At 34.0% G+C, this 17,934-nt stretch overlaps 2 protein-coding genes across 2 annotated transcripts in view; one reads left to right on the forward strand and one right to left on the reverse strand.

The window, feature by feature from the left end:
* The window catches only part of LOC149799365 (uncharacterized), a 72,624-nt gene extending 59,427 nt beyond the window's left edge, over nucleotides 1-13,197 (reverse strand). Inside the window, exons 1-5 of the mRNA XM_089958690.1 lie at nucleotides 13,111-13,197; nucleotides 6,449-6,588; nucleotides 4,195-4,257; nucleotides 1,802-1,843; nucleotides 1,171-1,442 (exon numbers count right to left, since the gene is read on the reverse strand). Of these exons, the coding sequence (XP_089814816.1) occupies nucleotides 1,171-1,442; nucleotides 1,802-1,843; nucleotides 4,195-4,257; nucleotides 6,449-6,572 (501 nt within the window). The 5' untranslated portion in view covers nucleotides 6,573-6,588; nucleotides 13,111-13,197. The remainder of the gene's footprint in view (nucleotides 1-1,170; nucleotides 1,443-1,801; nucleotides 1,844-4,194; nucleotides 4,258-6,448; nucleotides 6,589-13,110) is intronic.
* A 20-nt stretch (nucleotides 13,198-13,217) lies between these two features.
* Nucleotides 13,218-17,934, forward strand: part of LOC149799366 (activating signal cointegrator 1 complex subunit 1-like) — a 34,241-nt gene continuing 29,524 nt past the window's right edge. Inside the window, exons 1-3 of the mRNA XM_089958691.1 lie at nucleotides 13,218-13,287; nucleotides 15,894-16,044; nucleotides 17,264-17,479. Coding sequence (XP_089814817.1) covers nucleotides 15,939-16,044; nucleotides 17,264-17,479 — 322 coding nt within the window. The 5' untranslated portion in view covers nucleotides 13,218-13,287; nucleotides 15,894-15,938. The remainder of the gene's footprint in view (nucleotides 13,288-15,893; nucleotides 16,045-17,263; nucleotides 17,480-17,934) is intronic.

The following is a 17,934-nucleotide window of genomic DNA, read 5'->3' on the forward strand; positions in this document are numbered from 1 at the left end:
TACCAAAAAAGCTGGAAGTTCTAGTTGCACTACAAAATACAGAGGGAAAAACCTAATTTTTTTGACCCATTTTTTTCTCACCCAAAATTCGCTCGTGGTCAGGATGCGATTTTGTGTCCATATTTGAGAACCTTTGCAAAAACTAGGATAAGGTGGGCATTTGGAATAAAGAGTGGTCTCCATATGCAAAAATGATGGGTCCATTTAGCAAACCCAAAAAAAAAACAAAAAAAAAAACTCCAATTTTTACCCTTCTGCTCATGCGCAACAAATTAACCAATGAAAAACAATGTTTCTAATACAACTAGCATTAGTCTCATGGAAAATCTGTTGAAAACCGATGTATTACGATGTATTCAGAAATAGCCCCCCGAATTGTCTTTCCTACTACAAAAACCTCTGGGGCCGAATGAGTTAATAGACCCATCATTTTCGTATGGAGATCATTATTTATTCCAAATGCCTACCTCTTCCTAGTTAAGCAGATTACACTCTGTGAGATCTCTAAAAAGTGTTGCTTTCTAACACGAGTGGCAGTAGTAATTGATGTATGAAAGAGATTTGGCACCAATCATTCTACACAATGGGAGATCACTTTTGTCTAACTGCAACCATAGTGGGCAGACAATTTTAAGCACTTCTGTTGCAAAATGTAAGTTTGAGAGGGCAGGATTTACTGGATTCACAAAGATGCTGTAGTATTCCTACTGTTTATGATTGGATAGCACATTAAAAGAAACCATTTTTCTTCTTCAGTCACAATTACCTTGAACTTTGAATTTTGTGCCCCCAAATCAACAAACTTTAGCTTTTCCCAATATGCAAGTAATGTACAAAGTTTGGTAATGGCAGATGGTGGAGAACTTGGTTATTGTGCAGAAATGAACAAGGAAACAGATGGGTGGACATCATAACATAACACACTCTAATGGCCTGTAAATCTACCCAGGTCATCTACATATAACCATGATAAAGTCTGCATGTTTTCATGGCTCAAAGTTGAATATTTTTTTGTGATAGCGCAACCAGATTGGGAAAATTTGGTACAATGGTATGGACAGACAGCAACAAAACAATATGAACCCTTCTGCTATTATACCAAGAAGATAAAAACTAATATACAAAAATAAATTACACTTAAAGGAATAGATGAATCAATAACCATCTGACCTGTCTGTAGTCCTGAAACTGAGAATGGTATAATCCTAGAACATTCTTGAAGTCACGTAGATGCAGGATTGAATAGTGACCACCCCATACCCTGCACAGTAGGCTGTAAAACTGTCCTAAAAGAGTTTTGCGTTCTGAGGGATCAATGTTGTATACATCAAAAAAGTACTTGACAAGAGGTGATGTACTTATGAGGCACTGCAGTCCTGCATTCATGTAGCAGGTGTTACCCAGGTTATACAAGCCACAACATCCTGCAACAGCATGAGGATCTGGAACAAAAAGACATGCAGAATTTTAACAGGAAATCCAATTAATTCCAGCAAGTCTCTCACAAATACAGTCAACAAAACACAGACACATATACACAGAGGACATGCACCAGGTTGGAACAACATATTCCAATCATTAAAGACAAGAGTTAATACAGTATATACAAACCACAAATAGCTGAAATTATCAAACACATCCAGAATTAAAGACAGAGTATATGCAGTATATTCCAATCATGAACAGAAGAAAGCAGTGTGAAGATTTACAATTTAAGACTGAGCTAAGACAGTATATTCCAATCATTAAAGACGAGAAGTAAAACACACACACACCCACACACACAAGCACATGCACCTACCTGGAACATCTTTGCTGTAAGAACAACAACTTGAACTGGGATCTACAAAAGAGACTTAAATGTTCATGTCAATGTAATAATAACTACACAATATCTTATACTTCTCAAAATGCAGCAAACATGTGTATTAGATGTGGAATAAACAATGTTGACTGTTTAAGGGTGTTAAAAATTTTTATGAAAACTAGAGAGCTTTCTGTAAAATTTGGTCAAGTCATCTAGGTGATTCTATTGGAATCTCTTAAAGATTTTGAAAAGAAGCCATTTAACGGTTTTTCCTTTTTTTATAGAACTAGTGACCGTATTTGATGGTGGATCAGCATCATTTATACAAATGTGAAAGATCTTCATAACTAATTTATTATAGACTGGTCTTGTGGCTTTTTAAGATCTTCATACCAGAAAGCTCTATGACAAATTTGTTAAAGACTGGTCCTGTGGCTTTTTAAGATCTTCATACCAGAATGCACTATGCCAAATTTATTATAGACTGGTCTTGTGGCATTTTAAGATCTTCATACCAGAATGCACTATGCCAAATATATTAAAGACTGGTCTTGTGGCATTTTAAGATCTTCATACCAGAATGCACTATGCCAAATTTGTTATAGACTGGTCTTGTGGCTTTTTAAGATCTTCATACCAGAATGCACTATGCCAAATTTGTTATAGACTGGTCTTGTGGCTTTTTAAGATCTTCATACCAGAATGCCATATGCCAAATTTGTTATAGACTGATCTTGTGGCTTTTTAAGAGTTAAACAGCAAATTATTTACTAACAATGGACAATTGACAATGACAGCACACCCTGGACAAAAGACCTTACCATTATGGCCAAGGATTATGAAAACTATGAAAGGGAATGCCTACAAATGATCTTGAGTCAGTTTTAGTACAGCAGAGAATGGCATCTGGTGCTTCCTCAGATTTTACCCTTCTGCAACATAAACCATCAATCTGCTTTCATGGTGGGAGTAGCTGTTGATACCTCTTTGATGTTGATTAACAAAAATACACTGTTATGTACTGATGCTTATAATTTCATAACATGTTTCTCATTTAATGTGGTCTTTAAATATTTCATACTTAAATCATTACCTTTGTGTTTGATCATTCTGGAGAAGAACTGCCCCAATAATTCAATGCTTCAGTGTAACTTTATCATGGCTCAGTGGATTTACCAGGAGCAAGATACTCTTTGAAGCATTGGGAAATACTAACTGGATACTTGCTCAATGATTTCAAGGTGTGATAAAGGATACTCTTTGAATTGAAGCTTTTGGAAATACTAACTGGATACTTGCTCAATGATTTCAAGGTGTGATAAAGGATACTCTTTGAATTGAAGCTTTTGGAAATACTAACTGGATACTTGCTCAATGATTTCAAGGTGTGATAAAGGATACTCTTTGAATTGAAGCTTTTGGAAATACTAACTGGATACTTACTCACTTAAGTCAAGGTGTGACAAGAACATTATTCTGATTCCTGGTTTATTCAAATTGCAAATCCATTTAATAGGTACAGCGATAAAAAGATTTTCAAGATTGCTGCCATGGTGGCTATAATGGATGTCAGATCAGCATTATTTTAAATTAGTACCAAACAGATTTTATAGAAGTCTGTTGATGAAAAGCCCGTGCTAATATGACCAGCCATCTAGGATTAGCAATAACAAGATTTTCAATATGGTCGTCATGGCAGCCATATTGATAGTCGATTCTGCACCATTTTCATTAAAGACCAACCAGATATCATAAGTCCTCTGGTGAAAAACACATTTTAATATGACACTTGCCGCAGCAATATTGAATGTCAGATTGGCACCATTTTGATTTAGAACAAACCACACATCATACAAAGTTTTTTTTTAATGAAAGCTCCAGAAATACCTAAAATAGCAACAAAAGTATTTTGATGCTAGCCACTATGGCTGCCATATTGGACGTCTGAGCAGCACCTGTTTCATTTATTTTCAATTAGACCTTGGTGTGAATGTAAAGTTTCATGGCAATCTTCCAAGCAGTAAAGAACAGTAGTAATAAGAAGCTTGCGCTAATGAAAAGAAAGAAGACACATAGATTACAGACAATTGCCAACAAGCCATCACATCCAAGAATTCTTCTGGTCTATGACCAGTGGCAATAACAAGACTGGAAAAATCAGCAGACATCAGAACACCACTATTTTCTGCATCTGATGCTATATAATAAACCTGCAAGCCATTCAAATTCCCTGTAGAGGTGTATGAGTTCTCTACATTTGACAGTTCCTGCACACTAAGATAAACAACAGAAAAACTGGGCATTGTACATGTCTGCAAAGATGTCTGGCAGCAGTTCATGTGAATCACTAATAATCTGGAGTTCATTGAGTTTTGTGTATTGGTTACCTGGCTCACAGGAAGCAAGTGCAGATGATGCTTCTGAACAGGACGGAAATACTTTCAGGTCATCTGTGGATGATAAATGGATGAATAGATCTTTCAGAAATCGAAAACCATATGTTTTCTCAAGAATACAATAATTTAATTTTTTTTAAATCCTTACTTGCATTTAAGTCAAGTCCAACTACAAACCACATAGACCCAGATCCACTGTCATAAAGGAACCATGTTTTATGGCACATCATATGACAACAGATCTGGGTCTGTGCAGTTTGAAGTTGGGTAAATGCAGTAGTTTACAGCTGCCCCTCCTGCCCAGAAACAACAATGAATAACTTGTACAGACCTTTTGGAGAGAGAGACTAAATTAAGCTGGTCTGGTTATGTAAAATTAATAATTACTGCATGACTCAACATAAAGCGATTCATTATCAATATGACATAGCTTTGTACTTAGTTTGGAAATAAAAAATCCATTGCCTGGGATATCAGAACAACCATTCTTCCCTATATGAAAACCATGTTGGGCAACAAAATAAATGTTATTAAAAAATATCATGTTAACATTATAAAGGAATTTAAATTTTTTCCGCAAAAAAATCTGGCTGTTAAATTGTCACTCTGGTACCTTAGTTGACTGTTAAATTGTCACTCTGGTACCTTAGTTGACTGTTAAATTGTCACTCTGGTACCTCAGTTGGCTGTTAAATTTCACTCTGGTACCTTAAAGAAAGTTGTCCAAATTAACTACATCTATACTGTAATTCCCTAGCTGCGTGTTGGGTGATTTCTACTGATAAGAAGCCACACTATTTCTTGGCTACTTGTTATTGAGTTAGGTAACTGAAGTAGACATCACTAGCTCCTCAGTGTGAACCGATAAGAGACAACACAAGCAACTTTATGTCTTTTGACAATACAAGAACATATGATATCATTATCTATCAATTTTGACAGTATGAATGCCAGTAATCTGGTATTGCACTCTTCCAATGGCTAGTAGAAGACATGTCAGAGCATGTGACACTTGTTTCTAATGACTAACTTTAGCTAAAAGATTATAGCAAGTATAAAAGGATCAATTCGACCACAGATACTGTTGCTTGCTACATTTGCTTGGGTGGTAATGACTAAACAAGAATCTGTCGTGTAACATTTATATTCACACATCATGATAGGTATGAGGATTTATCAGACAACAAAACGCCATTAAAATGAAAGGAAATTGTTCAAATATCTTTCATTTGCTGATCTGTTTCCACTGGCAATGGTGAGTCATAAGTTTGTAATCCTTCATAATCTGTGATTTGTCCTGACCAGTAAGAACATAAACTTTACTTGCCATCAGGCTATTAAAATTATGAAAAATGCATTTTAACATGAAACTTGCTAACACTGGGCTAGTGAACTAGTGCTAATTTAATGTCCTGCAATATTGATAGAAACAAAACAGCATATTTTTGTTTCTTTATGAAAACATTGACAAAATCTGACCATCCCTGCTGTACTGCAGTAATCATGTGGCCCTTGCTATATCAGTTATGTTCGCAACAATTTTCTATCATAACATAGTGCAGTGACTATGGACCCCATATATTACATTATTAGGAGGGATATATTCATTATAATGAGAGAAATATTAGAATGTAATGAGAGAAATATTGTAATTTAATGAGGGAATATTGCATTACAATATGGAAACATTGCATTATGAGGGTAATATTACATTACAATCATGAAATATTGCATAATAATAAGGGAAATACTGCATTATACTGAGGGAAATATTGCATTATAAGGTGAATATTACATTATAATAAGGGGAAGCTTTTTACTTTTTCACATACTTGTCAATGTAAAGGCCTTCAAATGGGGACATATATTCAACTAAGAGTAGCATAACCAATTGAACATCAACATTTTTATTTTGATATTTAAATTGTTTGCAATATCAATTATGTAACAATATCAGTCTTTACATACACCAACATTTCACACAATCTTCATTAGGAGGAAAATATCCTTGTAATGATATGCAAATGATTTTTGACATTCTAAATGAAAGTTCAGGACCATACTTTTTCCATGCAGAAAAATGAAGACCAAAATTTGAAGCTAGAAGTTTGGAACTAGAGAATAGGGGTCATCAAAGCAGGAAAGCACACCACAAAGAGTGTTGTACATACATATTTAAAACTAGAACACTTCAGTTTTCTTGTTATCAAATATGTAACCATGGTAACATTTCAGAGTCACTCACCATCAATAGTAAGGGGTGGTAGGGCATCTATATCTACAATGCTTTGATCACACTCCCCATTATCTTTTGCTGACATGGCAACAGTGCTGAAATCAACAGTGGGATCAGGCACAAAGGCAGTCATAACTTGTCTGGCTTATCTGAAACATGATAAAACTCACAAACTGCACATTAAAATACAAATTATAATTACTTATATGGCTCCCCATTCAAGACATATTGGCATATTTTCAAAATTGCATTAGGTATTGTTGATTGGTATAACAAAAGCCACCAGATATACATATATATATATATATATATATATATATATATATATATATATATATATATATATATATATATATAGTTATTAAGTAGTCAGCCCCTTTGAATCTAGGTGAATCTGAACCAGGTAAAAAATGTAAAGACATTTTGACTTTGCCAACTTTTTACTTTACTAGACCATCCCCTTCATTTAGTTACTTACAATATAATAGCTGTACTATATATACTCACTTATAAGTCGATATTTTTTACTGACAATTCATTTCATGCCGAGTCTTATAAGCATGACATACAAATAATCTGATAAATCTAGGGGTAATATTGAAAACTTTAGATGTCTGCAATACCTAAATATATTGTCACTAAAACTATTGCTGCTTTATGCCACTCTTCCCACTAAGAAACGCACAGTATTAATGGTACAATATATCTATAATATCTGCAGTTATCTGGACTTAATAATTAAAAAATATTACCAGTAAATTAATTATTACCCATTGCAAAGTGAAGTGTTTGACAATATTGCTTACCTTAGGTCTTTACTAGTATGTATATTGCTTCCATTTTTGTGCAAGTCCAAAAATAACCTGTATTTTTTTATAACATTAATATTTTTGTTTTGCTGTATAAACAATGTTTGTGTTTGATGCAATAAAAGTTTTGATTTGATTTATATTATCCTTACCCATAAACCTATTCCAAGTGATGTGCCAGTGCATATGGGCCAATAAGCCCTTGACTTTGACAATCCTTTTGATCAAGCTGCAGATCTGATACTTGTTCAGTGCCAAGTAGATTCATACAACTCCTGTTTTACCACATGACAACTCTTTGATCAAGCTAGGAATTTGATACCTGTTCAGCGTCAAGTGTGAGGGAGGTTATTTTAATTACCTGTGATCTTGCCACAAAAATTTCACCTTTTTAGCTGCATCCTTAAAAAGATTTCACTGACTGTGATCAAAGTGTCACTTACACTTACTTTTTTTCTCCACAGACAGCTTTAATTCAAAAACAAATAAATGAAGATATCAAACTATACCTGTCACACTGCCATAAAAGGTGACTTCCATTTTTTTCCCCCACAATTCAGCAAACAATTTGCTTTGACCCTCTATCCTAATAAAAACTTACACACTTTCAAACTTAAGCCTACTGACAATTTTGAGTTACATTGTCAGCATGACTGGTGTAGTACAAGTGTGATATCCTGTTGTCTAAACAATAACTTCTTCATGAAGCTAGAATTTATTTTGCATACACTGAGTGGTCACTTTAGAGATGAGCCAGTGACTGCTTAAGACAGGTGATTGTGTCACGCAAGACAGTTATATAGGAAATTTGCTGGTGGGAAAACAGAGTGGCCATTGTAAACAGGTGGTTACTGGGCGTGTATGTATGTATGTATGTATGTATGTATGTATGTATGTACACACACACACACACATACACATAATGAAATCCTGCTATAGCATGCTTCATTAGAACCTGAATTCGAATATAACATGGTGTTGTGGTGTAGCTTCTGATAATTCATATATCTGTTCATTTGTGAAAAATAATTTTCTTTTCTTGAAGTATGAAAAATAATGTATAAAAGTTAATTATTATTTTGGGAAAGAGATCTTGTGTATTTGGATATACAATAATTTCATCAATTTCTTGAAGGAGTAGCAAGTTTTGTTTAAAAAATAAACAAGAGTCTGAATTAATAATTTGGCAAGATGTGACACATTCTTGAAGAAAAATATGCCTTATGATTGCATTTTTCTTGATATGAATAAAAATGGTCAGAGTTTCTATTTGTGAATATTCATTTCAAATGTGTCAGTAGTCAATCACTGCCATTTCCTCATAGCTTAGTTTTGAATGGTCAGCTCATTAAAAAGCTGATTAGTTGTAATCTTATTATTATATGATGTACAATAAAGCCAGTAAGTCCACTCTGTTTTTCTTCAATGCATCATGTATCGAATTTGTGCTCAAAGGAAAGAAAATATTCTCATCCAAATTTATAAATCAATTAACTTCAGTAATTGCTACTCATCAAATTTAATCTCACTTCTAAAGGGTTGTTAAAATTAAGGGACAATGATTTATTAAAAAATTAAAAAATAGATAAAAGCTGCCACATGTGCATGTGACTTTGTGGTGATATCAAACAACATGTAGTCAGTTGACCACTGAATAATATTACGCATTTCCTATAAAGATGAATCCATTGTTCCTTAGCAATTATTCTTGCTCTAGTCATTCAAATTATTCTTGTACTGTGTATGTATGTATGTATGTATGTCTATATCTGTCTATTTATCTATCTATCTATATATATATATATATATATATATATATATATATATATTTGCACAAATTAAAGCTATTATATTTTTTAAAATTCTTTTTAAATACATGTTTTAACAAAGAATTAACTGAACAATATATGTTCCTTCTGAAAATCATGTCCTGCTACATAAACAAAGTTCTTCCACATATAGTAGGTCCATTACAATAATTAATGATATTCCAGAATGTTTAAATACTCTGTATTATTCTTAATGTTCACCATTCAAGAGCCTAGCTTGAAGCAGGCATAGAGTGTTGTCCGGTTTTCATGACAGCTTTCTTTCACAAATGTAGCTTGTATTAATGATTGCATTTCTTGAGCCAAGCCAAATAACGATCATGCTAAGCAGATTTTTATTTTCTGTTTAAGATCTAAAACTTCAGGGTATGTCACTGAGTGCATTTGACTTGTAGAATACTGATTTGTCTGTCTCCATTGGCAAAGCATCAAAAGTGTGGCCACATGCCTTATTAATAAAACCCTCATATTTAATTATTTTAAAAATACAAAAGATACCAAAAAAACAAAAAACAAATGCAAAAAAAAAGACAAGCAAGCAATGTTCTATGAACAGCTTGAATCACAATTAGATAAACACAGGGATCATCCTGGGCTTCACCAATATCACAAATTGAGATTTTTTTCTCCCTTATTGGCGACAAAATATACCATCTGGCTATTTATTGGGTGACAACCTTTTTAGCTGTTTAATTTGTACATACAATCATGAATTTGGAGTGGAGAAATTCAAAGGGACCACGAAAGGAAGCCACAAACTTTTATACATATTGCACAGGAATCGATCTTACGTAAACAAATTCTTTGTTTGTATTGACAAACCCATCTTTACATTGCAATGTTACATCATAATCTGCTTATGTTGACATCTGGCCTGAGTACTGTATGCTGTGACACAGTCATGCTACCGGACTATACCTACAATCGACCAACCTCTGTAGAAGCAAACAGAAACAGCTACAATTAATTGAATGACGGCTAATCCTTCTGTTGTTTTTATAAATGTACCAATAAAACAGTTTGCTGAAACTTCAGAGAAAACTGATTACCTTTGAAGTACCAACTGCTGTGTATAAATACAAAGCAAATGGAAAAAATCTCAATCAAAATTATATACTGTCAACAGTGCAACTTTATCGTGGGAAAACATAAGTTAGACATTGAGTGTTCATCATCTCATCCTACGAATAAGTTAACAAAATTAACAGCATTTTGATTTAGTGCAAATTCATCAGACAACAGTCACTGAACTTGATGTTATACCTGACAGTCCAACACCATCTACATGTAGTGATGGCAGTAATGCTTCAAGTGCATGATGAACGGGTCAAAAGGTCCTGAAAATTTCTAGACAGCTGGAAACTTGGGCGTCTGTGGCTGAGATGTGATAAAAAGTTAATTTTTACAGCAGATGTTCCATGATACATGTATATGTATCGAGGCACAAGTCGTCAGTTAATTTACAACTGGTTGTGATAATTTGAATATGGAGTGTGATACCAAACATCAATCCAGGTGGTGTAAGTAATATATGTTAATTTTGTTCATTGATCTTTTACTTTTGCCATCAATCCCATGTTACGAATCCAGGGACTTAAACTACGCAACAAGAAATAGCAAAACAAACAAGTTTTGCATAACTGAAAAAAAATTATTTTTCAAAATACAGGAGTGAAAGAATTAAATTAACTTACAGCATGGTGAATGAAATCCTATTTTCTAAAAGTTCTTTCAATTCCAATAGTTCCAAGAAATCCAAATACATGTACGTTCCAATGGAAAAAGGCCCCTTCTGTGTTGCAGTTAAAAATGTACAGAAAGATTTCCAAAGAATTCAAATAGTCGTTGAATAAATTTAGTTATTACCATAGTTATTCTAGCGTGTCATGCAAAAAATAAATCTTTTAAAAAACCAAGCTGGGAGATTGAATCTGAAAACAAGCAGATTGGGACCTAACATTAGGAAGTTTTTTGCACCATATTTAGGCATTGTTTTCACTAAATATTCACGGATATTTTGGGTCCAATATGCATGAAATTCTCAAAAGACATGCCGTTTCTCCCTGTGGAATGCTTTATCCCCCACCCCAATGTTCACCCATTTCATATTCTGGTCAGCTATGCCCAAATTGCACAACAGCTCAAGGTTAGACTCAAGTCTCTTTGGCATACTTCAAAGAAACCGCCTTTTCTACAGTGAATGAAAGAACTAGCAATTAACTGACAAATAAACAATGTCCATTTTGTTATAACTACCAATGCCTAAAATGGGTGGGAATTTATGTTAACAGTTCAAATGTGGTCTCAATCTACCCAACATGTGATAACTATTTCCCAGATTTTATATCCCACCTTAGTTCCTTATTGTTAACTCATATATGCATATAACACTATTCCAAATTAGTTTTTTATTTTGGGGGGGGGGCCACATATGCTCTGTGATATTCCTTCTTTTAATTTAATGATGGTAATTAATGCTTATATGTTACATTAATGCCAGGTGTTGACTCATGTTAGAGTCATTGGTGGGAATGGAGATACTAGTTTCTTGTCAAGAAAAAAATCTACAACATTCAGTGATCATCTGTGGGATTTAGGAAGCAATTCACTACAAGCATAGCTTGTAAAGCATGGCAAAAATAAACTCCTAGTTTACGGAGATGTACTTTGTAAAGCTAGCCATAAGGGGGGGGGGACTTTAATTCTTGAATGCTTGAAATCAACGGTCGCATTATACGTCACTTATCTTATATTGCAAAGTACCATCATAGGGTTTTAGTATTAAAATGTCAATAACTAAAGTTCATTACAAAACTATTATTTGGAAAATAATATACATAACATAGATTTGCTTAATACCTGATGTTTCTATTTTAAAAGATGGGAGAGATTGAGAGAGACTGTAGATGACAGGAAAGTAGATATTTTACATTTGATAATGCATATATTTCAGGTGACAACAATCATACCTATGCATTAACAGCGATGCAGGATGCAAAGACCATGGAAGTAGTGCAAAACAGTCATGTTATGATTTATTTTGTACTAATAGGCTGTATTGCTTGTTATCAATACATTAATAACTATCCCATCTTTTTCAGTTTTCATTGCCTGTTACATTAATAGAGTCTGGCTTGGTTACTGTGGGTATGTGAGATTGCTTGTTGATAGCTTCTCGTGGGTCAGGTTCTTTCCAGGGTTTTCCCAGGTTCTTCCTAAACCATTAATACTGGCCACCATGTATAGCCTATCTCGTGTGCTGAAAAATGGTGTTAAACTCTATAACAAAAACAACAACATTAATAGACCTGGAAAAATATTTGTCTGGCGACATATTTTGAAAATTGCTGACAAAATATTGAGGTAGGCGCATTTTTGGGCGACAACTTTTTAAAAGTCAGGACCATCCCTGTAAACACAGCCTTTCTTAAATGGCTTACATACATTCAATTAGTTATTAAAAACTGGCTATTTTATACAGTGCAAAAACTTCAGATTAGCCTATTTCAATTTACTGGGGGTAAAAATGAAATTTGGGATCAAAATTTGTTTTAGTATTTGTTGTGTGGTTTTGGTTCACTGAGGGAACAACTATATTAATTAAGGAAATATTTGGGACAAAAAAATTCAGTCTTCAGTTGATTCTGGTATACTGATGTTTTATTATTGAGTTTCACTGTGTCTGTCTGTCTGTCTGTATGTGCCTCTCTCTAGACTATAGCCTATAACGTTGTATAATCGAGGTACTTAATGTTCTTCTTAGTACATATTAAAACTGTTTTGCTACTCTTGCTTACTTATAATTTGTAAAGTTTCTATGACGCAGACTCATCATAAAGCGTCGGACAAGATAACAAAATTGACCTAGGTATGGAAACTAAGGAACCATTCCCCTTGGGTTGTAACCTCCCTTCTCCCCATCTAGCCCTCCTCAGTACGTTTTCATGTATTCGAAATAACCAGCTCTACTGTAGTAATATGTTGAGGAACGTAATCGTTTAATAATAACACTAACATAATAAGATTCACTAACCTTTTTAATCGGTGAAAAAAAAAATTCTTCTCATCAATGTTTTTGATCTTTCATCTTCCTTGTCCAATCCTGACATGCGTAAAGATGTATCCTGTGGAGTTCCGGAAGTTGAATTCAGTTTTTACACCGTTTGGGAAACGTAGGAAGTTTAGTAAGCTTTAGTTAAAGCTGATGCAGGTTAGTACATTTTGGGTTTAAACTTATTTAACGTTCGGGATTACATTTACATAAACAAATTACAAACATACATGCAGATCAATACTAAGTACAGCATATTTAAGAAGTGTTCTCCGTCTTGGTCTTTGGAGAACAGATAATTGAACTAAACTTGGTTAACTCTTATCACATGAGTCTGACGTTGTATCAATAAAGTACGACGAAAGTTCTGACAACATGAAATCACCTTATCGGTACTATAAATTAACATTACAATATATATATATATATATATATATATATATATATATATATATATATATATATATATATATATATATATAACCGATAAGGTGAATTCATTTTGTTAGAGATTTCGTCATACTTTATTGATAAAACATCTAACAACATGAAATCACCTTATCGGTACTATAAATTAATATATATATATATATATATATATATATATATATATATATATATATATATATATATATATATAACCGATAAGGTGAATTTATTTTGTCAAAGATTTCGTCATACTTTATTGATAAAGCATCCGACTCCTGTGCTCATATTTATATTGTTGTCGGGCATTTCTGCGCACTTAAGGTTTCAGTCTCCAATATTGAAGCAAAACGCATAACGAATTCGACTGATTGATGAAAATAAAATACAGCAATGCTTACCGTTTGAAAAGAGGCAATTGTCACCAGAATATTCAGTTCAGAATAATATTAATTTTAGACACAGGGGATACCACCCCATATTTTCCTGACTCACAATATGTCGGCCTATTCAGCACACAGCTTCGAAAAAATGTGATGTTTATCCATCAGGCTATAGAATGAAATATATTACTTTGGACAGTTTCTGTCAGCAGTTCAGTCGAGTAATTGGGTCAGATTTATAGCTGGTTTTAAGGCCCCCCCCCCCTCAAGTGGCTGAGTGGTCTAAAGCGCTCATTGTTTCTGATCACTGCTGTCATCTCTGTCTGCTTGGGTTTGAGTCTCAGGCTCGGCTAACATGGGCATGTGAGAAAGCCTGCCAGTAGCTTCTTGTGGGTCGGTGGTTCTTCCCCGGGTTTTCCTGGGTTCTTCCTCCACCAGTTATACTGGCTGCCATGTATAGCTTATCTTGTGCTGAAAAATGGCATTAAACCCTACAACAACAAGAACAACAACCACTCCACACATTTCTGTCTATGTTACAGTCACAAAATGGTTATCTGACTAGTAAGATATATTTATGTACAAAGGGCTTTGAAGTTACAGAGCAGATATGAGAGTGTGATGAATACGTACAATTCTGAGCTAAGAGCAAGATCTGGAAGATAGGACCCATAATTAGATGTGTGACACACCTGACACCTTCTGGTGATGATATAGAAGTATACAAAGTTTCATCCCATAATTTCAATTGGCTTTACTGATAAAGATAGGGTTCATAAAAATGAGTTTGGCAGTAGTTGTTCTAAATGGTTTTTGTCACAATGATTTTATGTCAGATTACAGTTTGCAAGGTTAGTGTCATAAACATGCACAAATGTATTTGAGCAAAGTTTTGGTCCATTTCTTGTGAATATTTGACTTCAGAATTGTACAAAACTGGTTTGATAGAGCAATCATATGATTAGCACATTTACTACTACTGTACTTAATATTGTACTTTATCTTTTCTGCCTGGTATTTTCCATTTTCTATTAAACTTTTCTGCTCAGTATTTTTTCATTTTGCATTATACTTTCCCTTTCACTCAATAATTTTAAAGTCTTTGGAGATTAAGGGATGAAATTTGGTATACTTATACATCATCACTAGGAGGTGTGTTGTAACACCTTTTGGGTCCTATCTATATGGTGATGGTTATGTTTTTCTTTTACATATTTTCATCACACCTTTCTTTCCGCACTATAATTTTAAAATTGAGATTGGGATGCAACCTAGTATAATTGTATACTTGCAGATCATCAGTAGAAGGTGTGTCACATACTGCATTGGGGTTCTGTCAGGTCATGGTCATTTCTCAGTATTTAACATGTTGTCCCTTGTTCTTTATGACTTAAAGCCCCATCTAAAATTTAGTATTCATATACATTATCACTAGAAGGTGTATCACATACCAGTTTGGGGGTCCTATTCTCAAGGTCATCGTTATGGATAAGTATTTTAAGTTTCTGTTACATTTGCCTTTCTGCTTTCTAATCTGATATCTTCTTAAGATAAATAGTTAAAGCTTACATATTGCCACTAGAAGATGAGTTATATTGCATGAGGTCACAAAGTCAAGGTCACATGTTAAAACTTGAATGCTTCATTTGTTTATGCGTTTTATTGTAAAAGTTTTTTCTGGTACGGGGATGAACCATGGTACATCAGTTTGATCGTATAGCTCTGTCATAAAGGTCATAATCAGATTTTAATTTTGTGAACTTTTGTGATTTAACCTTTGTAAGTGGGGGACAAAAATTAACTGAATTTTATTAATATTATTATTATTATTATTGTTTTTATTTTTATTTTTATTGAATTCTGTTCATATATATATATATACAACCATAACAGATTATACCATTTCATTGTATAAATAACTGGTACATACAAACTATGCATTTTTATTATTTGCAGAATATGAATAAATTGCATTCAGACTGACATGTTTGGTTGATTGAAATGGATGTGCTAAGACCTCCCATCATTCGTATTGGTGACCGATGTTATCGGAAAAATCCCATTCTTCAGCGAGATGTCAACATGGCTGAGGAAGAAGAGTACACTGGTAAGTATGCTTTAAAGACAAGGTTTCAATCTGTCCAGTTTAGCTAGGGCAGTTGTGAAGCCAGGCCCTTTTATCCAAATAATCAGCCTAATTTACCTATTGTATGTGTGAAGCCAATCCTTTTCATCCAAACAATCAGTGTATCTGCTCACTACCACAGCTAGAGAGACTAGAGATGCACTAAGAACTGAGAACTTTAATCATTATTTTAACACAAATTTCCCAGTATTTTTTAAATTGGACATCTTATCCTGACTATACTCAATTCAAGGTCTGTCCGATCTTTTCTGATGACACAACAAGAGACCAATTTCAATAACACCAGCCATCAGTTGTTCCAAACCTTTTTGTTTGAATCTCATATATTTAACCCCAGAAATTAGACCACCTCCAAATCCTGACTATTAATATGCAGTATTCTCCCCATGGCCTTTCGGGATAGTGGGTCCACTAACCTATTACATGCAGCAACTATCTTATGAAAGATGCCGATATGCATTATGCCCACAACACAATGCTTCAGTGATAGTCTACTAAATACAGTGGTCTTTGGCCTGGCTGTTAGATACAACAATTAGTTATTACAGGATAATGTAATTCGAATATCTATTAGATATGCAATCATTAGTCAGTGTATGCGAACATACAGACATCATAATTTAGTGCTCGCATGCTTGATCTATGATATTTTTTTAAATTGGATTGTCACATGGTACCAGTAAACTACCTGGAAGTGTTAACTTGATTCATTATATTATTAGTAATTGAATCATCACAAAACACTAAATTCATTACACAGTAAATTGGATAAAAGTGAAATGTGCTGTTGATCGTCACAATTTTTAAGCACTCTTGCAAAGAAAGAAACTTGTATTCACCAGGGAAATTACTGATAATTATGGGGACAGCTTTAATCTCATGAAATTTACTAAAAGTTTCATGTTTTAAAGTATAGATATCACCATAAACACACATTTAAAAGATCAGTCCAAGTGCAGACTGATAGATCCAGATCCACCATGGCATAATATGCTAGCAGATCTGGGTCTGTGCAGTTTGTTAGTATAAATCAGTAGACCCTAATCTACCAGTACATTATGCACTGGTAGATCAGGATCTTTGTTGGTTGCAGTTTGACTCAATATTTAAATGAGGATAGACAGTGCATTGAAATGGATGTTGACGTCTTAGTATGTCATAAATGAGTCCTTCATTTCAGAGTTTCTACAGGAGGAAGCAGCTTGGAATGATGAAATTTGTGACATCAAGATGAACATCGAGGAAACTGACAATGGATACAAATTAACGCTCTCTGAAGTGCCAAGCACCTTTTTCAAGTTTATCATTGGTAAAAAGGGTGAGACCAAGAAGAAGATAGAGATAGAGACCAAAACAAGGATACAAATACCTCCCATGGGAAAAGAAGGGGATATAGGTAAAATGATTCTATAGAAGTCAAATGCATGTTATGAAATTGATACTACATTAAATAGAGACCTAACCATTCATTTGACCGTTAAGTGGAATATTGCCCACCTAGCGTGGACAATGCACCTTTAATCTCATGTGAATTAGGTTCTAATGTCAGTTCTAATGATAGCTCATACAGACTGGTCATTACTGTCCAGCTATACTGAGGTATATGATGGGTAAGAGATATTCTGCACAAAATTATGGAAAGGGTATGATCTGTGGAATACCACATAATAATTGTTTCCAATCAGGCAGAAAACCACAATCCAATTAAGTAGCAGTAATTGAAATAAATTCAGACCATGACCTCTTGCATCAGATAGCTGCCATACTTAGAATAGATTCCTGGTGTATAGAAAATGGCATGAATGTAAATGTAAACAAGACTAAAGTATTAATAGTTACTACCAAGGAAAC

This window comes from Sinohyriopsis cumingii, chromosome 5 (genome assembly GCF_028554795.1).
Source record: "Sinohyriopsis cumingii isolate HCF-2022 chromosome 5, ASM2855479v2, whole genome shotgun sequence".
NCBI lineage: Eukaryota > Metazoa > Mollusca > Bivalvia > Unionida > Unionidae > Sinohyriopsis > Sinohyriopsis cumingii.